Source organism: Triturus cristatus, chromosome 6, assembly GCF_964204655.1.
Source record: "Triturus cristatus chromosome 6, aTriCri1.1, whole genome shotgun sequence".
Classification (NCBI taxonomy): Eukaryota; Metazoa; Chordata; class Amphibia; order Caudata; family Salamandridae; genus Triturus; species Triturus cristatus.
This window is the reverse complement of record NC_140589.1, coordinates 340,415,411-340,441,266: the sequence shown is the minus strand read 5'-3', so window position 1 is coordinate 340,441,266 and position 25,856 is coordinate 340,415,411. Positions and strand designations below refer to the sequence as shown.

Below are 25,856 nucleotides of genomic sequence, written 5' to 3'. Positions count from 1 at the left end.
GAAGGAGCGACGTTCTTTTAAGCGCTTCCGGGCGCTTGGATTGCGTGTGTGGGGCGCTAGGGCGCCTGGGAAATGTAGTTTTGCCCACGCCGGGGCGATGCGGTGGCGGCAACGCAGGCCGAGGGACCGCCGAAGAGCGCCAGCAGCACCTAGCAGGACTCAGGTGGGTGAGGACTCCTTTCCCCCTCGCGTTTTCCGACTTTCCCGCTCCACCAGAGGAGCGACGTTCTTTTAAGCGCTTCCGGGCGCTTGGATTGCGTGTGTGGGGCGCTAGGGCGCCTGGGAAATGTAGTTTTGCCCACGCGGGGGCGATGCGGTGGCGGCAACGCAGGCCGAGGGACCGCCGAAGAGCGCCAGCAGCACCTAGCAGGACTCAGGTGGGTGAGGACTCCTTTCCCCCTCGCGTTTTCCGACTTTCCCGCTCCACCAGAGGAGCGACGTTCTTTTAAGCGCTTCCGGGCGCTTGGATTGCGTGTGTGGGGCGCTAGGGCGCCTGGGAAATGTAGTTTTGCCCACGCCGGGGCGATGCGGTGGCGGCAACGCAGGCCGAGGGACCGCCGAAGAGCGCCAGCAGCACCTAGCAGGACTCAGGTGGGTGAGGACTCCTTTCCCCCTCGCGTTTACCGACTTTCCCCTTTCTTAGTGTTAGAAATGGGGGTTTCTAGTTGGCAGAGGTATGTACCTTTGTCCAAATAGGGACCCTTGCTTCTAGTCAGGGTAAGGGGGATGCACTTCTAAAATAACCTCTGCTCACCCCGTTGGTAGCTTGGCACAAGCAGACAGTCTTATCTCAGTGTGTGTGTGTAAGGCATTTGTGAACACATACAGTAATACAGTGAAAACACTACAAATGGACACCACACCAGTTTAGGAAAAAAAGTAATCTTTTTCTAAACCAAAGCAAGACCAAACGACAAAAATCCACAATATAGTAGTAAAAATATGATTCTTAAAATGTAGAAACCGCTCAGTTCCAAGAAAATGTGGGATGTGACACTTTTACATAAAGTACCTTGGTTGCGTCGAAAAATGCAAGCTAAAAGGGTCGCAGGGAAGGTGATGCGTCGGTTCCTTACACTCAGGGAAGGTGATGCGTTGGTTCCTTTCTCCGGGGCAGGTGATGCGTCAGTTCCTTTCTGCTGCGCAGAGGAGCTGATGCATTGGTTCGTTACCTGAGAGGAGGTGATGTGTCGGTTTCTTACTGTGCCCCCCAAAGATGCAACAGAGTTGACGCTTCGATGCATTGCGTGATGATCCGGTGCGATGCGTTGCTTCTTCTCCAACTGTGTCAGAATCAATGCGGTGATCTTGGACGTTGGCGATTGGTGCACAGGATTTGTTGCACAGCAGACACCTCAGCCGCGAGCAGGCGCTGCGTCGATTCTTCGGCGGCAGCGATGTATCTGAAATATTCTCTTGCACTGCTGCTATGCGTCGGAAACAATCGATGCATCGATTTTCACAATTCTTGCAGTTTTCAGTCCCAAAACAACCTCCAGAGGCTCAGAACACTAGCAGGCACCTCTCAGCAGGTCAGAACTCCCAGCAAAAGAGTTCAGGGGTACTGGGGGTGAAGTATTTGTGTCCCTGAGACTTCAGAACAGGAGGCAAGCTCAATGTCAAGCCCTTGGAGATCTTCCTCAAGCAGGGAACACAGCAAACAGCAAAGTCCTTCTCCTTTCCTTGGCAGACAGTAGCCACTGCAGGCCAATCCCAGACAGCAAACAGCACGGGGGAAGTATTCCTCCTCAATTTCTCCAGCTCTTCTCCTTGACAAAGGTTCCTCTTGGTTTCCAGAAATGATCTAAAAGTCTGAGGTCTGGTCCCCTCTTTTTATAATAAAAAATCTGTTGTTCTCTGTGGAAGAGAAGCTCTTTGCTCAGCCAAAACCAGTTCTGTCCTGTCTGGTGCAGCTTCCTGGCAGGAGGTGGAGACAGCAATGTGGAAGGCAGACCAGGCCCATTCAGGTGAAAGGCAATCTCCTCCCCCTACTCTAAATGCATCCCACGTCTATTCAGGCCAGTCCTGACTCATCCAGAGTCTCTGGAGCCACTTCACATCCCCAGCCCCTATCACTCCAAAGCCAGACCGTCAATACATAACCTAACAGAGGCAGACTGGATGGTTAGGCAAGAAAATACCTACCTTCTAAAAGTGGTATTTTCAAACCCAGAATGTAAAAATCACCCTGCCTAAAAGATGCATCTTAATATTCTGAGTTCAGGCATATCAAACGTTATTTTCCTATCTTGTTCCCAGGAGCAGTTATGCTTATAAGATGTTATAAGCAAACTCTCCATTCTATCCTGTAGGACAGATAGCCTTTCAATAGTGAAAAAAGGAATTGGCAGTATTTAACTATCCGGACATGCCACACCCATAAGGGCATGTCCTACCTTTCACATAAACTGCACCCTACCCACAGGGGTAAGTTGGGCTTACCTTATGGGTGTCTAACATGTAAGATAAGGGAAGGTTAGGGCCTGGCATGTAGGAATTGATTAACATAGTACAAGTTCCATGATGTTGATAAGTATATTATAGTCTGGGACACTGGAATGTTGTGGCATGGGAGGGCCAAATTATGTAGCATGGGTTGACTAAATTATGCAGCAATAAAAGGCAAATTATTTCATTATTTTGTCATTTTTACACTTGCTAATAGTGTCTGGGCATAGGTTGCACCTCATTAGTACCAGTTAAACACCCAAACATAGCAATAAGCAACATAAAGTTGACTGGTCAACCTTTGCCAAGGGCCTTCCACCCCGCGGCAACATGTGTCCCTGCGATTTTAGTAACTTATTAACCGTATGAGCTAGAAACACATTTTTTTTGTTAAAATCTGCAGATTATGCAGCAGATGAGGATTTATGTGGCAGATACAGCAGCCACACAACCACAAAATTTCAGTGCGCTGATTTTAGTGCAGCAAAAGCAAGTGAAACTAAGGGCCAGTAATATAGTACAAGATCTAAATTCTGATGTTAATAAACACTGGTTTATAACTTAGATAGGAAACGGAATATCTAAGGCAAAATCAACTCCGAATCCCTAAGGATTTGCAGAGGAAAATTTTTTAGTTGTACTTGTCTCACTCCAGATGCATTTTCCGGTGGCAGAGTATGTTTCCCTTCCTCCTTACGCATCTGCTCGGTTTTGCCTATTCAGGCCTTAGGGCACGCTTTCTATCTCAGCCTTCACGTGGGTACTTCCTCAGACTTTCAACTGAGTGTAATCTTCAGATTTTCTGATGTGTGGGTGTTTATCCACCTCATAAGTGGTGCCCAAATTTCAGACTTCTGATTAGAACAACGTGCGTCCGAAACAATTACATTCCTTAGGTATTGAAGTAAATTAAATTCCTTAGGTATTGTAGTAAATTAAATTCCTTGGGTATTGTAGTAAGTCCGTGTATAGCGTTCTCAGTAAAGGCCGCACAACTCTGGAAAATCCTTACCTCTTCTCTAAGAGCCTGTCAAGACTATCCACAGTTTAGGAAAGCACTTAAAACTTTGCACTTCTCCGTATAAATGCTCAGATTGTCACTTGAGTTGCTCCCCTTCTAGGAGGCTAGCACCCGGATACCTTGGAGGTCGCATTTTCATGTGAAACAGGAGCTTCCTTGAGTTTGACGATCTGTCAGTCTTTCCCTTCTTTCTTCTTCCAAAATCCCAAAAATAATATAAGCAGGGCTTACCTCCATAGTATTCTGATGTATCTCAAACAGAGTCTTGCATACCTTATGCCAGAATGGTGTATCGTCCTACAGGTCACAAACATATGCATGTCATCCGCCCAATTTTCTCCACATTTTAGAAAGCAATAATGCATATGTTTCCCACACTTCGCAAATCTTGCGAGACTCTAGAAGACCCTGTGAAGAGTGAACAAGCGGTTTCTTTCTAGTGGTGCGGCTTTTGCTATGAGGAAGCTATGTTATGTTAATTCCACTTGTAACGCGCTTGGCTACTCAGGAGTGTCCCGGCGCGAACCTGAGGGAAAAACAGAGACAATCAAACAAAGAGGAATGTTTCAAGTTTCTTTTTAAAGACTGCAAGTACCTGAGTGAGACGAAGATCAAGAGGAAGAGCATTCCAGGCCCTTCTGGCTCTAACCACCAGAGAGCAGCCCCCCGTCCTCTGGAGTTTATAGCGCGGGACCGAGGCCAGGCAAGAAGAAGACGAGCGCAATGCCCTCGCGGGGGCATAGAAGGAAAAGCGCCTCTGAAGATAGAGAGGGCCCTGACCGTGGAGAGCACGATGGGCCATGACCAAGGATTTAAATTTGATCCTGGCCACAACAGGAAGCCAATGAAGAGAATGCAGGTGAGAGATGACACTCTTCCTGGATGAAATACCCAGAAGCAATCTAGCCGCCGTATTCTGGACCACCTGCAGCTTCTTAATCGTATAGCCAGGAGTCCCCAAGTACAGAGAATTGGCGTAGTCTAGCCGAGAGAGAATCAAAGCACAAGTGACTGTTATTCTGGCTGCCTGGGGGAGGAGAGGGAAAAAATTCCTTAGGGTTTTAATGAGACCAAAGCAACAGCCTGCAGTTTTCTTGATATGAGTGGAGAAGGAGAGATTCTCCTCAAACCAAACACCCAAATTCTTGGCAGGCTGTCCCTCAGAGAAGGGAAGGGGAAGCTCCTGGGGCCACAGCTGTTGACGAAAGTCAGTCGGGAAGGTGCCAAAAAGCAGGATCTCAGATTTCTGCTCATTACACTTGAGCTGAGCATCTGCCAGCCAAGTGAAGATGGAGCGGAGGCGCTGTTGGGCCGCAAGAACCGAACTGGAAGTCTTATCCCAAGTAAAAAGCAGCTGGGTGTCATCATCATAGGCCAGAACCTTAGCACCAAGGGCTTCTGCCAGATGGATCAAAGGCGTAACATAAATGTTAAAAAGCAACGGGCTAAGGGAAGAGCCCTGCGGATCACCCGTGGTAACCAGGTGGGGGGAGGAGCCAGATCTGCTCGACCCTATCCTCCAGAAGGGACCTAATCCAGCCCCATACGGCTCCAGACACGCCAATCTCTGCAAGGCGGGACAGCAGAAGGACGTGTGGGACCGTATCAAAGGCCGCCGAGAGGTCCAGCAGAATCAAAGCTGCCCTGCCCCCAGCGTCCAGGCACGTCCGAATAGCCTCCACCACCTCTACAAGAACCGTCTCAGTGCAATGGCCCGCCCGAAACCCTGATTGCGCTGGGTGTAAAAGAGCCTCAGTCTCCACAAAATCTGACAGTTGTTTGTGCACTACCTTCTCTCAGACTTTAGCAATGGCTGGCAGGAGGGAGATGGGACGATAATTAGCTGGATTAAGAGTGTCTAAGGAGGGTTTTTTAAGCAGTGGAAGAATCTTAGCCTGCTTCCATGCCTGGGGTACCGCCATTAACTGTAAAGAGAGATTAATAATCATATTCACTTCAAGGTGGATGCTCTCCGCGACTTCTGCCAGAAGCCTGGCCGGGCAGGCATCTGCCAGAGACCCTGATTTAAGCCGTCTAAGGATTTTAAGCGTTTCCAGCGGGAGGACCGGGGTAAAGACAGACAGCAGAGTAGAGGGAACTGTATGACCAATCGGCGATCCTGCCAGAGCACCCTTGTTAGGAGAGAAAGAGGTCTGAATGGCCAAAATTTTATCTCTGAAAAACCCAGACAGGGTGTTGCACCAGCCCAACGAGGAAGGAGTCACACTTGTTTGAGCCAGCGGAGATGTGAAGCTCTGGACTATGGCAAAAATGTCTTTAGAATTATTCCTGGTCGCATCAATACGAGCCGCATAAAAATGGCCTTTAGCCACCATAATAGCGGCATAGTAGGTTCTTTGCATAGCTCTAAGCCTATCTTTCGCCACAAGGCAGTAATTGCTCCTACGCCACACCTGCTCCAAGATTTTACACTCATGTTTAAGTGCTTTGGGAGCTGGAGTGAACCATGGTTTGGAGGGGGTAATTCTAGCCGGTCTAATGGGGGAACGGGAGGAAACTGAGTTCACTGCTTGAGATACACAACCCGTAAACCCTGACATACACTCCTCCAGACCCCCAGACAGCACCGGCCTAGCTGTATCTAAAGCCTTGGCAAGTTCCAAAGGATCCACTTTCCCCAAAACAGGCTTCGAAAAGCCAGAGACCTGCGCCTCAGCCCTGGAAATGGTCCACAAAAAATAAGATATGTAGTGGTCGGACTACGTCACAGGGAGAGGATCTTTTACGTAAATAGGGAAATTGGAACAAATAGGGTCTAATAAATGGCCAGCCAGATGAGTGGGAAGGCCGACGTGCTGGAGAAGTTGAGCTGTGTGAAGATTATCCAACAAGTCATTCACCTCCCTGTCCTTAGGGATGTCCATATGAAAGTTAAGATCGCCCAATACCAGATAATGAGAGTACCTGACTGCCCTAGATGTAAGAGCGTCACCCCAGACTTGAAGAAAAGGGCCAGAGGGTCCTGGCGGACGATAGATCAGGGAAGCCCCAAGTGTGAAATGTGCGGACAAACGGACGCTAAAGTCAAGTGCCTCACAGCCGGCCCAGTCCCCTGAGTCTCCCAAATGTAGATCCCAGATGTCTTTATATATAACTGCAACACCGCCTCCCCTTGACCCCTAGCGAGCAACTCTCAGGATCTTATAACCCACCGGGGTAGTCAGAGCAACTATGGGTGCGGAGGAAGGATCAAGCCACGTCTCCGTAAGAAACAGCATATCTAAGGAACCATCCTCCAATAACCCATGGACTTCTGCGTGATGTTTTTTGAGAGAACGGACATTAATTAGTGCTGCCGTGAGCTGCACCAAATCCGTCCGCTCATTGGGGCTAGGTAGCGTATTGGGAAGGAGAGTACAGCCAATCCCTAACTGAAAGCCGCAGAAGCTACAGGCCCCTAAAGGCCTCCCTGCCACATCCAAAGAGTGAGGATGTCGACAAGCCACCGCATCCAGGCTCCTAAGAGCAGCGCTAGAGTAGGCAACAAGTGCAGGGGGTTCAAGAGGATCAGGTTGCGGAAGAGTGGCCTCTCTGGTGCTGGTCGCTTCCGGGGCGCGGACGGGCGCAGACGGGCTTGCCTCGCGGCAAGATGGCGTCGCGGGGGTTGGAACAGCCCTCCAACCCTCGCCGGGATCACCACACCAATCGGGTCGGAAATAAGAATATGTGCAAAAGAGCAATCGTATTTTATAGTGCGGGTATGAGGCTGGTAGTGGAGATGAAAGCAGCAAGCAACAATAGTAAAATAAGATCACAGTCAGTAAAAACAAAGCAGGATTAAAACACACAAACTCGATAGGAATCTCCCTGGACTAGTCAGGTAAGCCCCTCAGGCGTTGTGCGTTCGTTCGGCGCGCATTAAATGCGCGCTGATGCCGAAAAGCTAGAGTGCTAACCGGCAAGATGGCGTAGCGGGGGTTGGAACAGCCCTCCAACCCTCTCCGGGATCGCCACACCAATCAGGTAGGAAGTAAGAATATGTGCAAAAGAGCAATCGTATTGACTATGGTGTCACTGATTTGAAATGAACATGGAGAGGATTGACAAAAACGAACTGGGCACCAGGGAGTGAGCAAACTGAGCATGTGAGCTATAAAATGGATTTTATTTATGGATTCCATGTGGGAAACTGCAAGAATTTCACCATACAAAAAGGAAAACGAGGGTTTGGGGCCAAAAAAGCAAATACTTTAACTACACATGAAACAGTTTCTACAGTTGTCCTTGAATGTAAATGTGTAGAACTAGTAAGCTGTTTATCAGATGTGCTACCTTTTATTGTGCTACTTATTCTTCTCATCCTGTTAAGAACTCTTTAAAGCATATTGAGTGTTGATGTACCAGTGAACTGGCTTGTAAAAGGTATTTCAAAGATAGTATTGCGTTGCATTGCTTTGTTTTTTCTCTCTTATCAAAGAGAGCAAGGCAAATCCAGTTGTGATGTATCAACCTGGAGAAGAAACTACTGGCTATGTCACTCCTTCGAAGCGAGGCCTGTACCTTAGTGTTTCTTCAATGCTGAAAATACCACAAAATGGAGAAAACTAGTGTGACAACCCCAGACTGGTGGAACTCTATTTCGGTAAAGTTCCAAACTGAGAAAAACCTTTTTCTTTGGAAAAAGTGACAAATGCAACATAGCATCACTAGAGAAAACGTGGACAAGAAAATTATAAAATAAAACATATAAGAATAAGGGGCTGGATAAATGGAGAGGGAGGGCTCAGTAATACAATTAGGGAATATGTAGGTGTTCTTAGGAAGGTACTGGTGTATACTTGGGTGCATGGAGGGTAGATGTACTAGCGTCCAGGTTAAAGCAGACATTGTATGGTTTGGGCTGCGATGTAGTTGAGGGGTAAAGGGTCTAAGGTATAGGGAGGCCTAGAGGGACTAGGGAATGGGCAGTGGTATGGGTGGTTATAAGTAGGGCTATAGGTATTAGAGTAAAAACATTGGTAATGGAGAAGGGATAGAACCAATTTGGTTATAAGAAGTGGGATGGAAAGAAGAAAAGAATGTGGGGATCAGAAGGGCTCCCTTTCTTACAAACAAAAAAGAGGATGGACCAGGAAGAGGATAGTGTAGTGTACGAAGATATCCACTCCTGAAACGAGGGTTCTGTTTGATTCTGGGGAAAAAAAGAACTTCAGTGATTTATTTCAACATGGATGGATGGATTTGACATCATGAGAATGACATTCATTAGGAGAGAATGACAGAGACGTTTTGTGAATTTCTCCTGGATCACATGCAACTGTTACATCTGCCAATCCACATTGTGGCTTAGAGTTCCTTTGTCTGTACTACAGCACCCATTATCCTTTGCTTATCAGAATTATTTATATTGGTGGATTCGGCTTCCTAGCTGTTATGTGACGCTAAAAGGCATTTGGATAAGACAGGCTCATATTGCCAAAAACGTCTTAATTTCATACTCTTGTAGGTTTATAGTGCTTTAATAAGAGTTACTATTATTGCTCTACTACATTTTGCTTCTTTCATCGACATTGGAATGATAACTAACTGATTAAAATGTATTACACAAATCTTGGCAGCATTCCCGTGCACCAACTAAATTATCTTATTGTCCTTAAAAGGATTGATAAATGATCAGATATTAAAATTTGGAAGCCATCTGGGACTGAAACTCTAATGAAAGGTGGAAATTCACATTACCTTGAACATCATAAATTCTATGCAACATAAACAAGAGAAATATATGTAGAGCTTTTCCTTGTCGTAACCACCTCTTCCCTAGTGTTCTTCTGTTTTCTATCTGAAGCTTTTATTAAATGAGCTTAAAAATATTGTTGATTTCCCTCAAAGTAATTTAGTCATTTAAAAAAAAAAATGTTTATTCAATTTTGCATAGAGAGAATGCAAAATACATCAGTCCAGCATTATTATAATTTGACACATATAGTTTCACCTAGGAGTTGGTGGGGGGGATGTGGGTCCCAGTCAGGGAGGGCCAGCATACATGTTTGCCATAAACAAGAGATCTGAGACCAAGACCTCCCCTCTTCCCTCATGTACTACATTACCATACAGAATAGTATATGTGCAAAACAGAGGGGGTGGTCCTCTATACCCAAGCCCATCTCTGCAACTATCCAAGGAAGCCATCGACAATCCCTACCTAATCCAATCCATGTGCACTGCTGGTTGATGTGTGTGAGTCCGATACACCCTTCCGCTCAATCTCACTATTCACATCTATTTCTCCTTCCTCACCGCTCCATCCCACTCCTTTCCCTCATCTTGTTGTTCATCATTGCCTCCTAGTACATCCAGCATACCCGACCACTTCTCTATGTCCCTTTCCCCATGCTCATCCGGATGCACTTTCCAAACTCTACATTGCTCGGCTACTGCCCACTCCTGCAGATTTGCCATTCATTTAGGGAGCGCCAGGGGTACGAGGCTGACACAATGTATGGGTATACGCCAGCTTGCTAACCTGCAGGCTAAGCTGGGCAAATTTATAGCACGTTTTTCTTCCCTTCTTGGGGGGTGGGGATGGGGGGGCAGCAAACCCAATAGACAATGACGGATTGAGGTCTCCACAGCCACCTTTGTCACTTTACACATTTCTCCGCGTACCTTTCCCCAGTATGGCTGAAGCTGTGAACAACTCCAAGCCACGTGGCAGAAATCAGCAGGTGTATTCCCGCAACTAATGCAACCTGGTGTTCTCGTGGGATATTCTCTATGAAGTTGGGCAGGGGTCTGGTAGGCATGATAAAGAAAATAAAAGTGACTAACTTAAAGTGGGCATTGGTTGCCACCTCATGCACTAGCGCTCACGCCCTGCATTATTTACTCTGTGACAGTGGGGTATCTACTTCCTTGTCCCATGTTTCCCTTCTCAAGGCAACTACCGTTGTCCTATCTGCCTTATGTGCTACATTCAATCTGGAGATGATACCCTTATAGGAACCCTGGTTCAGAATTACCCCGAGTACATGTGACTATTGTGGCTCATCTGGAAAGGTGGGCCATATACCTCGAACAGTGTGTGAAATGTTTGCATATTGCATGAACTGCCGATTGTCAACCCCGCACTGTGCTCCCATATCCACCAGATCCATGAAACTACCATTCATATACAGATCTCCCGCCTTCTCGCAACCCCCATTATCCAGCCCTCAACATTCATGGACTTGCGAATATGCAGGAAAAAGTGCAGCCACCAAAGCAGGAGAAACATTGCCCATTTTGTACAGTCATGATATAACTTGCATAGCACTTAAATGGAGACATTAAATAATGTTCCTATTACGTTACTAGGTTTGTTGAAGAGGGACACATACCTTACTTGAATTGTTTCCAACATTTTCCAGAGGAGATGAAGTTATATGGCCAAGATATCAAAATTTTCCAAGTCGAGGTACACATTTATTTTCTGTATTTGTTGTGTAATAATATTGTTTTATATGGTGCTTACTAATGCAAATGCACTACTTAATGATACTAAGATAGTGTGAATATAGCCACATTTTCTTTTCCTGTGAACGCCAAGTTTGATTTGTAATCTCCTCTAAATGTTGAGTTAGACTCTTCTAAAAGCTTGCAGTGGAAATTGTGTTTACTTTTTCATGTTTCATACAACTTTGAGTCCCTTTAACAGTTGGTGTCCTTCAGCAAGAGGGTTTGTAAGGGAAAACGGCCTGAAAACCTTGGTATGCAAGGTAAGCCAAGCTGGAAATATGCTTTTTAGCATAAGAACAAATATAAACCTGTGCTCTGGATTTGCTAGCTTTCCGGAGCAATGAAAAACTACGAGTGCAAGTGAGGTAGTGGCAGCTCCAGGTGGTTGTAATAAAAGCCGTGTTACTTCATTTTGTAGTCGTAGTTTACCCATCGGATATGCAAGTATTTATACGTTAGTGACTGTAAAAAGACCCTGTGACCAAAAAAGCTATTTTATTTCCGAATATAAAGTTATCTGTAGGGCATTGACATAGATAAAGATGATTAAAAGCAGAACTCAACAACAGATCCTCCATAGGGAGAGCAAGGTAAAGACCATTCCAAAATTAACCAAGTTTCTGCACATGTGTCGCTGGCAAAGTGCCAACTGACTCCTTCCTGCCAGACACTGTGTGGCCAAAGCTCCACTTTGCCATCGGTGACCAGTACCTCTGTGTTTCATGAGGCTGTTGTCAGACAATCATGACCCATCATAGGTTTTTTTTTCTAGGCAAATATACAGAAATTTAGTGGAGTATCTAAGGATACTCTAATTATATTTCCATCTCTTTATTCTCAGTTTAGTGTAAAAGATTAAGCCTTACGAATGTTGCTAGAGAGCCAGTGAGTCAATGGTAATATTTAACAAGGAGACAGATAAAAGCCTTCCGGTACCTCAGATTCCAATGCTGTAGTGGTTCTGGAGTTGGCACGTGGTCCGGGGGAAAGGGGCTAAAGTGATCGTTAGTGATCTTTCATTAAGGATTTTTTTTATGAGTCCAAGTCCCCTAACTCCACCCTTCTGGAGGTGGTCTGTGAGAGTAGGGTCCTCAAGTTGTTGAAAGAGGCTGATAGATCAACATAATGATAACCCTGCTACCATCCACCATGAGACAAGGGTTATATAATGAGTTAACTTCTTATAAATCGAATAAAAGGTTTATGAAAGGAAAGGGTCGTATAAATGTGCGATAGTCTCCCTCGAAGGTATACAAATGGTTCTTTAATTAGACTTTTGGGCTTCTTGGTAGCATCACTGTCTATATAAATAAATACTTTTAGACAGAATCGGTAACTGGAACATCAGACTGATCACGGAATGAGTCAGTATCTATTTTTCAATAACGAATTCAGGTTTGCTTGTGTAAATGGCAAGGGGTTGGGCGTCATACACCAGCAGCCCGTCGATCATCCAAGGAGACGTCACTGGAAGTAGAAACCTCTACCAGGCACTGAGGCAATGTATGTGTCTTGTCATAGGAGCTTGCCAGATAGTTCGCTCTTTCTTGTGCCTTTCGAATTGGAAACGAATAAGAGGAGCAAGGAAGCTGTTCCCAGGCTTCCTGCCTTAAAGTTGACTTTCTTTTAGCGATGGCCTGTTTAGAATTCCATCCTCATAGCTTCACTTTCTCCACATCTCTAATCATCCGCTTGAGGGCACATATTACACGTACATGTGCCTGTGAACAGGCTCGATCAAACCACTTCTGGTTGTTGGCTTTCTTTGTGAATGTTAACAGCTCAAAAACAGTATTACAGAGTTCGAGGCATGTGGGCTGCTGAATTCATATCTGTGCATAGATCGCCGCCTAGTGTTGGGTCCGGATGTTTGCACGTTGTTGTCCTGGAAGAGTCTTCGAAGTATCCTTGGATAGGTGACTCCTCCCCTGGACTACAGTGCGCATGGGCATCCTCTCCATCCTCAGATTGTTTTTTTCCGCCATTGGGTTCGGATGTGCTATCTTAGCTCAAGTTAGGAAAATATTTTTTCAAGGCCAAAAGGCCTTTAGTTCGCGTCGGTACTGTTTATCGATCGGGTTTCGATAGAATTTGTTAGTTTACTAACTTTCAGCACCGACTGCTTTCGCATTTACCTGTCCATCGACTACTTCGACGATGGAATCCAGGACGCCATTCAAAAGGTGTCCGGTATGCAATGCGAAGTACCCACACATCGACGTCCATCCGGTGTGCAACAAATGCCTTTCGCCGGACCACGACGAATCAACATGCATGGCCTGTGCCCGGTTCCGCTCGAAGAAGACTCTGCGGAATCGACGAGCGGCGAGACTCGAGGCGCAGCACGCGGCACCGGCCCCGACAGACATCTTCGGCGAGGCCGAGGACGTCGAGGAATTGGAAGTCTTGCCCTCCAGTCCCGTTTCCGAACACGAACCCGGATCGGACGAGGAAGACGAGTCACTCTTCCACAGAGGTGAAGACGACACCGAGGTAGGAGACGACGAGGAGGCCTTCGGGGCCGAAGAAAGTAGCTCCAATGATGAACAAGGCCTACCTGTTCAAACCGTTCAAACACCAGTGCCACAGCCTATGGCTCCGGTCGAGGGATCGCCTTCGGGCCTTACCCGAGACCCATCCCGCAGTTCTTCGGCCCCGCCCTCGGGCCCGGCCTCGGACGTTCAGCGGCAGCCATTACTACATAAACAGGCTGGTTTCCCTATCACAAAACCGAAACCGAAAGCTGCTCAGGTTCCACCGAAACCGAAACTGAAAGTAGCGCTGGTCGGATCGAGGCCTTCGACGCCAGCGCACCGCGTCGGCACCGACCGCACCAAGAGGGACTTCGGTGCCGAACTTGAGGCGGGCGACGTTGGAGTCGACAAACGGAAAAAAGCCATCGGCACCGACAAACCTGCTCGGCTACCGGCACCGACGACACCAAGGGCCGTACCGCCTGCTGTGTCTCACATCGCTCCCTCGACGACACCTAAGCCTCAGGCATCGAAGACTTCGACGGTGATCTCTTCACCCCGACTCGATGACCCGCCGGCACCGAAAAAATCTACGGCCGCCTCTACGAGCCTGGCCGGTGCCAAAGCCTCGAAGGCGCCCCAAGTACGACCTGGTGTGACGCAAGGCAGCAAAACCACACCTGTCCTCCAGGACACATCGGGCTCCGGTTCGGTCGGAGCTCCCGCAGCCTCTTCGGTGCCGACCAACATTACCTTCGGCTTGCCTCCGTCAACAATCCCAAAAATGTTCCAACTCAGGACACGGGTCACCCAACCTACGGTCACACCTGCTGAGACGTCTCCAGCACGTATCATCGACGCCGGCACTGGCAGAATGATTCTCCAGGACCGAAGGATAACTTCGGAGCCGCCATTGGACCCTTTCAGGATCCCACTAAAAAGGAAGTTGCCTGCAGAATCGGAACCTCTCCTTTATGAACCCTTCCATTCATCCTACCAGGATCCACACCGGTTCTCCCCCACACGCTCCGATACAGACGCATTGGAGGACTACATGGCTGACCAAGTCCCCTACCATGTAGACACGGACCCTGATGACCAGCAGGACCCTGATCAAACTTGGGGCGACCCTGCAGACCCCAGTGCACCTCTCGATGCACAGGATCCACAACTCTATGGGGCAAAGACATCTCCTACGGAGGATACTGCAGCGTTCAATGCTCTTATCGAACGTGCTGCCAATAACCATGGGGTGCAGCTTCACTCTGATACCATCGAAGATGACTTTCTAATGGACACCTTTGCATCCTCAGAAAGACATGTAAAGACTCTGCCAATGTTGAAGGGGGTCCTCAAACCAGCCAAGGACATTTTCAAAGAACCCACCAGGGCACGAGTGATAAACCCCAGGATTGATAAAAAATACAGATCAGCACCTGGGGATCCTACTTACATCAGAGGACAATTACCACTCGACTCCATCGTCGTAGCGAATGCACGCAAGAGGGCACACTCGCAAACAACAGGTGACGCTCCTCCCCCGGACAAAGAGTCCAAGGTGTTAGAAACCTCTGGCAAGCGAGTTGCCGCCCAAGCTGCCAACATATGGCGCATAGCCAACACTCAGGCGCTCCTTGCTCGCTATGATAGAGCGCACTATGACACACTTGAGCAAATATTCCAACATCTCCCTGACCAGTTCAAGGAAGGCGCAGAAATGCTCATCAGAGAAGGACAGCTACTAACGAACGCTTCCATCAAATGCGCACTAGATGTTGCAGACACGGCTGCCAGAGCCATAAACACAAGCGTCATGTTGCGACGACATGCCTGGCTACGGATCTCAGGATTCAAGCCTGAGGTACAAAACAATATACTGAACCAGCCCGTCAACCCCGACTATTTATTCGGGCCAGAGGTTGACACCACCCTCGAAAAGATAAAAAAGGATACGGACACTGCAAAGTCCATGGGCGCACTACAAACTCAGTCCTTTCGGAGCGGCTCCTTTCGTCGCCCCGGAAACAAGGGAGCAGGTAGAGGACAGGGGTCACAACAAACATATAACAAAGGCAATACACAGACCACCTATGATAAAAACACCCGAGGTGGATATCGTGGCTCCAGCACAAAGGGCAGAGGACGCGGCTACGGCAACACCAGGTCCTCCCCCAAGAACAAGCAGTGACGCCCTCTCCCTTCCTCCCGACCACATAACACCTGTCGGGGGAAGGCTACAAAGGTTCCTGTCCACGTGGAATTCCATCACCACGGACAGGTGGGTCAAAGATATTATAAAATACGGTTACTGTCTGGAGTTAACCTCCACTCCACCCACAATACCACCAAGAAGCCGTCCTATGTCCTCAGAGCACTTAACGCTCTTACAGCAAGAAGTGCAAAGTATGCTTCTAAAAGGCGCTATAGAGGTCGTACCCATCCACGAGCAGGGTGCGGGAGTGTACTCCCTCTACTTCTTAATTCCAAAAAAGGACGGGTCGCTCAGACCTATATTGGACCTGAGACCCCTGAACCAGTACATTCTTTCAGAGCACTTTCATATGCTCACTCTACAGCAAGTCCTTCCGCTTCTCAAGCAGGGAGACTTCCTAGCCACACTGGACCTCAAGGATGCGTACTTTCACATACCCATCCACCCCTCACACAAAAAATACCTCAGGTTCACTGTTCAGGGGCAGCACTATCAGTTCAAAGTCCTTCCCTTCGGCGTGACAACAGCGCCCAGGGTTTTCACGAAGTGCCTAGCTACGGTGGCAGCACATCTACGGAGGCAGCATATACACGTCTACCCCTACCTAGACGACTGGCTCGTTCAAGCGAAGTCAGCCCAGCAATGTGCAAGCCACATGTCCCGCACCATTCACCTTCTTCACAGTCTGGGATTCTCACTGAATTATCCAAAGTCCCATCTCCAGCCCGCACACGTACAACAGTACCTAGGTGCGACTATAGACACTCTGGCGGCCACAGCTCAGCCAAATTTAGTGAGGATCGACAGCATACAACTGCTGATCTCCAAATTCAAACCCAATCACTCACTTCCAGCGCGAGTGTTCATGCAGTTGATAGGCATGATGGCCTCCTGCATCTTCATAGTCCCGCACGCGAGATTACATATGCGCCCACTTCAGGAGTGCCTAGCACGTCAGTGGAATCAGGCTCAAGGACAGTTAAAGGACCTAGTGTTGGTGAGCGGTCGGGCATACAACTCTCTGCATTGGTGGAATCCACAAAACCTTTGCAAGGGCCGACCGTTCCAAGAGCCTGTCCCACAAATAGTACTGACAGCGGACGCGTCTCTCCAGGGATGGGGAGCTCATGTACTCCACTACACAGTGCAAGGACTATGGACAACACAACAAAAGAAGTTGCACATCAACCTTCTGGAATTGATGGCAATCTTCCTAGCCATGAAGGCATTCAAAGTACATCTATGCAACAAGGTCGTGTTGATCCGGACGGACAACATGACCGCAATGTACTACATACAGAAACAGGGAGGCACACACTCTCCACAGTTGTCTCATCTGGCTCAGAGCATGTGGAAGTGGGCCATTCAAAGGAACATGTTCCTCATGGCGGAACACCTCCCTGGCAAGGACAACCAGATGGCGGATCTGCTCAGCAGACACAGCCACCAAATGCACGAGTGGGAGTTACACCCATCAGTACTCCAACCGTACTTTCAGCAGTGGGGTCATCCGGAGATAGACCTATTCGCGACAAGCGAAAACGCAAAATGCCCAAGCTTCGCCGCCAGATTCCCACATCCGCAGTCGCAGGGCAATGCGATATGGATGAACTGGTCCGGCAGATTTGCGTACGCTTTTCCCCCAGCGCCATTGATACCGCTAGTGGCCCGCAAACTCCGACAACACTCCCTGACACTCGTCCTAGTTGCTCCCACGTGGGCACGCCAGCCGTGGTACACCACCTTCCTCGAACTTTCCGTGGTGCCGCATCAAAGGCTGCGGATCAAACCCGCGCATTTGACGCAGAACCATGGAGAGGTTCAGCACCCAGATCCGCAACAGCTGAATCTGGCGATCTGGCTCCTGAAGTCCTAGAGTTTGGCTATCTCAACCTGCCACCTGACTGTATGGACATCATCAAGGAGGCCAGGAGACCCACTACCAGAGCTTGCTATGCAGCCAAATGGAAAAGGTTTGTCATTTATTGCGGTAATAATGACATCAACCCGCTGGACGCATCCATCCAAAACATCATCTGTTATCTCTTACACCTATATCGATGCAATCTGGCGTACACCTCTATACGTGTCCATTTGACCGCAATATCAGCCTATCTGCAAACCAGGCAGCACCTCTCTCTATTCAGAGTGCCTGCCATCAAAGCATTCTTGGAAGGGCTCAAACGAGTCATTCCACCTAGTCACCCACCGGCTCCAATGTGGAACCTCAACTTGGTCCTCACACGCCTGATGGGTCCACCCTTTGAACCTCTACACTCATGCGAGATTCAATTCCTTACCTGGAAAGTGGCCTTCCTAGTGGCGATCACTTCCCTCAGAAGAGTTAGTGAACTCCAGGCACTAACCGTTCAAGAGCCATTCATTCAGGTTCACGCTAACAGGGTCGTACTACGTACCAACCCCAAGTTCATGCCCAAGGTAATATCGCAGTTCCACATGAACCAGACTATTGAACTGCCCGTTTTCTTCCAAAACCCACAAACTGTTGCAGAAAGGGCACTACATACACTAGATGTACGGAGGGCCCTCATGTACTACATCGACAGGACTAAACCATTCAGGAAGACAAAACAACTGTTCGTTGCCTTTGCCCCACACCACAAAGGTAACGCCATCTCCAAAGCAGGGATAGCCAGATGGATAGTTAAGTGTATTCAAATCTGTTATCAAAAGGCAAAACGCACATTAACTATTCCACCACGAGCCCACTCAACACGTAAGTTGGGGGCTTCCATGGCCTTCCTAGGAAATATTCCCCTGCATGATATATGCAGAGCAGCCACATGGTCCACTACACACACATTTACAAAACACTATTGCGTAGATGTGCAGTCAAAACAGCAGGCAGCTGTAGGACAGGCTGTTCTCAAAACACTTTTTCAGACCGCTGCAGCTGGCACGGGTAGCCGCCGCTAATAGAGGGCACTGCTATGTATTCTATGCACAGATATGAATTCAGCAGCCCACATGCCTCGAACTGAATATGCTACTTACCAGTATGCATCTGTTCTTGGCATGTAGGGCTGCTGACATTCATATCGCCCTCCCTCCTCCCCGGCGCCTGTCGCAGCTACAGCTCTCAGAATTACTGCAAGCATGGTCATCACTTTCTGTATCTACTCCATCACTGCCACAATGGCGAAAAACAATCTGAGGATGGAGAGGATGCCCATGCGCACTGTAGTCCAGGGGAGGAGTCACCTATCCAAGGATACTTCGAAGACTCTTCCAGGACAACAACGTGCAAACATCCGGACCCAACACTAGGCGGCGATCTATGCACAGATATGAATGTCAGCAGCCCTACATGCCAAGAACAGATGCATACTGGTAAGTAGCATATTCATTTCAGAATAAACCCATAACCCGCAAGGGTGGTCCTCCTCTTTCTCTAAACACATAATCTGCACCCCATTTCTAGCTACAGGTTCGGCTAGCAGGTACCTGGAGTCCATGGTTACCCATTTGTGGAGGATACCGTTGTTCTGATTGACCTCTGTTAGTACTATAGAGTGTGGAACCTTATGCTGTAAATTACCCTGTTGCAGGAATTCTGCTCAGGAAAAGAACCATGCTTGGGACCAGACAACATCAGTATGTAGGGGACAGTGTCACCATAACACATCAGTATCAATGAGCGCGAGTCCGACTGCCTATAGTGCCTCACTTGTCCTCCTAACCTTTCCAGAGAGACCAGTGATTTGGCACCCCAGAACATAACACTCCGACATTCTCAGGGATCTTGGTAATAGGACACACCCTTTCGCTCTCTCACTCATACTTGTTCACAATAAGATAAAAAAGAGACATGAAGGAAGTTTACAATATTTATTTAAACTTTTTTGCCCTAAGATGCAAAAATTGTGCAACAATTAGAAAATGTCAATAATGTCATCAACATGGTTAATAAACCATATACAATAAAGAGCCCTGTCATGTTATCTGACAGATCTGCTTAAACCCTCCCGTAGTACTGAAGCAAAGCGGTTATAAATTATAGATGGGTTTAGTGGAGGACACCATACGTTAGCATAAATATATGGATACTCTACATCTCAGCTGAAGAAGCACTCTTGTCTCAGGACCTTCGCTCTGTGAGTCTGTGTATTTTTAGAACCCATGTCCTCTGTTATATGACAAGATATGTGTTTTCAAAACAGCAGCTGCATTCTATTATTATGTCTAGGTGCTAATGTCTGGCCAGACAAGGGGCAATGTAGTGTGACCTTGCTTAGGCTGTTCAGTTTAAATCCCAGGAAAATAATAAAATACAAAAACATAAGTGGTTTCTGTGTGAAAATACAAGGCACAAAAACAAGTGTGCTATTTAGTAATGTGTGCAAAATTAAAACCAGCCTACAACGTGCATAATTAGACTGACATAGGGAAAAAGACAAGGGGCCATACAAGAAAGACATGACATCCAAAGTAAAACAAAATGCCAAAAGGTTATGGGCACTGAACCAGTTCTTTAAAATTGAGAAATCAGCATCCTTTTTTCTTTACTTCTCAGAGAAGGCAATAAAATCAACGAGACTTCCCAAGCCATTATCAGTAAAGGTATTTTGGTTACGAACTGGGGCTGCGGAAAAATATAGTGATAACAGAATAGAGTGCTTACTCATGATTGCATTTAAAGCACCACCACATGGGTTGTGCTCAAAATGGGAATACTCCTTATTGCCACATCCCAGCTAACCACAAACAGAATTTCTGGAGATTGGGCAAAGCCTGCTGTCAAAATCTACCCTCCCAGATGACCATAAAGTAGCCCTTTAATTCATTCAGTGCCATGCTGAGGGCCCGATCGTATGCTACTACGTCTGTGTAATAAGGATTACAATTATTATGATAAAAGTTGATAATGACAATAGTTTCTTTGCCCTCATGCAACAGACCTATAATTTGGAAGTGAAGTGACTCAAGGTAGGTTTAAAGAATCCTGCTATCTAGTGCAATGGAAATCAAAGTTAGGTGTCCACCCCTGTGATGCCCCATTCTTGAGATAAAGGCCAGAGTTGGAACTGAAACAAACCCCTCAATATGTACGGTCTCAGAGGCCTAAGTCTCTTGCAGGCACACAGTATGAAAGTTCTTTATCAGTTCAATTCATTCAGCATTGTTCAACTTGTTCAAAAGGCCAACAATTTTCCAGAACAACTAGCCAAAATATGACGCAGTTACTGTGCAGTAATGAGTGATGCATTCCCAATTTGTATTAGTCGATCCACGTCGATACCAGAATTTTGCATCAAGGTCACACGCTTCCTTTATGGCGGGGAAAGTTGTATCATAATGGGCAGATACTGGGGAGGATATGACCCACAAAGCTTGGCCCAATGTACCCATGAAGCTAGTCGCCGAACAAACCCTACTGATGCACATCTGCCCCGCTGTGTCCAACTTGGACTCTTGTCTCTGTAATTGATTCACCCTCGACACTGCACCTATCGGCAGCATCGAATCCCTGAGTCAGTCTACCTGCTCAAGGGTGTAAAGTGTTAGTGTGTCGGAATAATGAAAAGTCTATGTATGGTGGGTCTGAGGGCCGCATAGCATTAGGCAGCTTGTAACAATAGCCAAGAGGGACAGCTCTTAATACTGTAAGATGTTCCTGCACAGGATAACCTATTCAGAAGGGAACCTACCATCTGTGCATCTCTAAAATTCATTACAACGTGGTACCAGGATTCCCTTTTAGGGATGTTCTCCCTCTAAGCTTACTTTGTGAACGTTGATAATGCTGTGATCTGCTTAAACAGTGCACAACTTTATTTTTTCATTGACTACCATCCTCATCTTGATTACTGTGTAGAGTGGGAATTTGTTTAGCACTATAAGAAGTGGTGTTGCTTCTGGTAGCAATTGTAGAACCTTGTTGTGTGACCTGAACACACAGCCCTCCCTCATAAAGTCATCTGACCTTTCTTCTCTTGATCCTACTAGGGGTTATCCCTGTATTCCTCGATTGAGTAATAGTGGTCAGCGTGGCAGTGTGCTCTACTGACAGGTGGTCAGTCACCCTGTTCCCAGTGTATTTTTGCACAGCTAGGCCCTGATCTAGGGACTATAACATTTCACTGAGGACCCACAACCCCCATGCCACTATATGCAGCCTTAGGAACCCCTTGAGCTATTAGTCGCCAAAGCGAGGTATCTATATTCTTGAGTACATCACATACAAGATGAAGTAGTTTAGCCAAGGCTGGCTCAATGGCCTTGCTGAGCACAGTATGAATGCAATCTTCTCCTTGATTTAGTTAGGATGGGTACATTTGATAGCAGAGGCGCTACTCCACAACTGCTGCTCGATGGAGCTGCATTAGTCTCAGAGAAAGGAACCTGCTTGCTAAATTCATCATTCTACATATAAGACGGATTTAAAGAAAATATTGTAGACTGCCAGTTTCGCTATAAAGCACAGGAAAATGTACAAAATGATTGTTCTCTGAACTTCTACCGTAGGATAGTGGTCTTTTTAAGTTGGTGTTATGGTTTAGTGTTAGTGCAACTAGGAAAGGCTTGTGACAGACTGTGAGACTTTATTCTATTACCATTTATATGATGCGCAGTCTGTTTTTTGTGCCTATACTACTGTTAGTTTCTGTGGTGCTGTCCATGCCGTTCCAAATATCTCCATTGCAGACCGTGGCCTGAATGTTTCTCTGATATATTTAGGATAGTCTGTTTTCTGTAAAGTTCTGTGTGTTGTGGTGTGCGTGGAGTTGGGTTGATTGATAGATTGACATGTAAACTATCATCCAGACATTGAGCTAAGTAGAAATCCTGTTGTGGCTCATCCTCCTTAATTCAGATGATAGCCCTTTTCATGTAGATTAGTATAAGGGCCTTTGTTGTGCCTTCGGCAGGATCTAGGTATAAACTACAGCACACTGGTGTGAATCCCAGTATTGGTATCCCAGCATGACTTCCTGTGATATTAATAAAATGGGTACTGCTGATTCAACTAATAGGAACATTTCCTATTTACAATGCTACAAAATTAGAATATAAGCAGTAGCAAATGCTTCATGAAGCATACCTTATATTGTAATTGTATTTATATAGCACTTACTACCCCTGATGAGGTGTTGAAGCGTATTTTGGCGAGAATGGATTTGTGGTGGATTAGTACAGGTAAATATAAATTGTTAATCCGAGTGTTGGACATGCGAGTCTGTTAGTTGGAGTTGGATTTAACATGATAAAGGAGGGTTAGTGTAGGGAAGAGTCTAGAAAGTGTTACTTGGGAGTTCATAGTACTAACAGTAGGTTTGGGATGAGTCAAAGAGAGGATAGAGGAGGGAAGAGTATAGAAAGGGTTATTAGAGAGATCATAGTGGTATAATGACCTTTTGGATGAGTCAGAGTGGAGGTAGAGGATATATTGAGAGCGGTATAGGATGAGACATAGAGTAGTGCATTGGAGAGAGTTGAAGGATTTGTATTTCTTTCTACAGTAGGAGTAAAGTAAGAAATATATAGATACAGAACTACATAGAACGATATACATGTATATGGAAAATAATAAAGAGATATACAGTTGCATTATATAAAGTCCCATATGTGCATGTATGGATAGATATATAGAAACTCAAATGTTCGTGTTGCTGTACATATTGTTAATTTATTTGTGTATTTGTATTATTTTTTGGGGTGGAAATGTTATGCATTTTGTTTTTGCTTATGTATCTATATGCATTTTTGTTGTATTTGCCCCAAAATATCAATAGTGAAGCACTTACAGGTACAATTGTTATGATTATATTTACACATTGTGATATTGTGTATTTTTATAATTCCCCTTACTAAAGCAGTTGGTGCAATTCTGTTTGACTATTTTAAATATTTGGTTCTAGTCATTAGCATAACTACTGCACATGTGCTTTTGACGGGCGTATTTTCCAGTGCCGACGGAGCCCCTCTATCTGCTTTGCAGGCTGCAGGTAACCCAGAACACAGCTGCCCTACATCCACCTACCTAGCCCAATATTTAATCACCAAACTCTGAGCCTATTACCAAACTATATTGCTAGGCTCTAGGGTCGCCCCATTCCTGGCCCATCCCTCCTTTAAAAAATCGTGACTGGGTGCAAACTCTTTCTCAGTCCATATAGTCAAGGATTGGTGCTCAGTTCCTGCAAATATGAAAATAATTGATCATCACCGCGAATTTCGGAGTGTGTGAAAATCTTCTCTCTTCTCACCCTCATAATTAGATAATAAAGACTGATCCTAAAAAAATAAGATGGTAGGGAACTGGATGCATGACCGACCGCCTGTGTTCTCTCGTTTTCTGATACACCACATTCTTATTCGTGACTACCAGTTTGACATACCTTAATTGGAACATGTCTCCAATTCTTGTATACAATACTCATTACACCCACTCATGCCAAATTACAAGCTTCGCCTTATTAACCACGCTCTCTGAATGAGTGCCCACAATGCCAGTGTGAATCAGAGCTCTTTGAAGCCCCCACTGGGGTTTGAAGTTTTGTATAAAGTATGTCGTAAGTGTTTCTGAATGATGAAAGGAGTCATTTCATGGAGTACCGGCACCTATTCGGAATTAGTTATGGATTTTACATAGCACTATGATCTGGGGTTTTTTCAAAATCACTCTAAATTATGTATTTCAGCCTCATGAGATGTATTTTAGAAGTGTCTTAGTCGGCACTCATTCAGTACAGCGGAAAATCTTTTATTGCGTGGAGATGGTGACTGGGGTGATCTCAGTAGCAGTTAGTATAGACTTGTGTTCTTGTTTGTTTAATAGAGGGCATGTACTTGCAAGAATGATTTCCTGAAGGCTTCGGGTATGATCGTTTCACTTGGTGCATGTTAAGTAGAGCCCGTAAATGTAAAGCTGTGTGGAAACCATACAAAAGCACGGTTGTGTTAGTAAATTCTTTCTTCATTCTTGTGAGTGTGCCTTCTTTGTTGTGATTGCACATTTGTTGTTCAAATGGACATGTGTTTGAATGAATTTACAGTTCTTTGTCTGAATGTGATTTCCATTAAGCTGACTTTCATGTGTTCCAGGTAGCACCGGTAGAAGGGTTCTTCCAGTTTCATTACACCTGCAGCGCCTGCACTGATACACCGAATTTGTAGAGTTCTGCCCATATACTGTTTTTCAGACGTTCACTGAATACGAGTGTGTTCTTTCTGCACATACTTTTACTATTGATTTGCCTTGAATCTGTTTATTAGCTTCTTCTAAAATGATGGATCATTTTAAACATGTATTCATAAATACGTGGGGATAGAAGATGTGTATGCCAGTGTCAAATCGGATGACATTTGAGAGTTTTGTGTGCTGTATGGTGATTTGAGAAAGAAACCCATGTTAGAATAGTACAATTAAATCTTGCGTAATGATCACCAAACGTCATATATGTAAAAGTACATATATTACTGGAGAGTTTTCAAAATTTGCCGAGGCGTAGTCAAAGTAGATTTCATGTTCACTATGCAATGTGTAACTCAGTCTTAAATATAGTGCTGGGTTCGTATCATTATAATATCTTATACGTGTATATATGCAGGATAAAGTGTAGATTCTGGCTCTGTACAGGGCTGTATATCGTATTGTGCATACTTACACCCTCGCTAGCTTTGCAAAGTTGATTTCAAAGAGGAATTGTTTTCTGCTGCTACACAGGGCACGAGCGTGGCACGAGCCGCCCGCTTCTCACTGGTTCCTATGAGCTGTGCACCTCGTTCCCAGTTTCGAAAGGCCTAGGGTGCGGAAGCTGACGCGTTTCGCTCATCTGGCCTTTGTTACTGTAGCCTCGCGATCACATAAGGCTAGGTGCTGGATGTCCTAAGGGACTTACGGCTTCAGGGAATTGATATTTAATACAGCACCTCTGTTTTCACAGCTCGTGCACGCTAGGCATGCACAGTGGGCGAGGGGCATGAACACGTACCACATGCGGGTACCTCGCTTGAAGTACATCTTTGGCACAGGGCGGGGTCAATAGTTCTCTGCCTTAGCCCAACATTGCAAATATGTAACATTGAATTTCTTACACCTCAGAATTGAGCAGATTGTATCACTGTCAACACAGATCTCTTAAAACAGTTTATTGCCCACCCGCGATTATCCGTGGCTTCCCAGGTACAGAAAGATTCCTGGAACTGGTTTGACCCTCCACACCCAAATCCTGTCACATTTGCTACACTCCTGAGCCCCGATTTGTGCTCGGTATTGAGAATT

The 25,856-nt window shown here is 46.2% G+C and overlaps 1 protein-coding gene across 1 annotated transcript in view; it reads left to right on the top strand.

The window, feature by feature from the left end:
- TAF1B (TATA-box binding protein associated factor, RNA polymerase I subunit B) overlaps positions 1-25,856 on the top strand; it is a 1,023,302-nt gene that overhangs the window by 337,576 nt on the left and 659,870 nt on the right. The window contains exon 8 of the mRNA XM_085610722.1: positions 10,784-10,883. Coding sequence (XP_085466848.1) covers positions 10,784-10,883 — 100 coding nt within the window. The remainder of the gene's footprint in view (positions 1-10,783; positions 10,884-25,856) is intronic.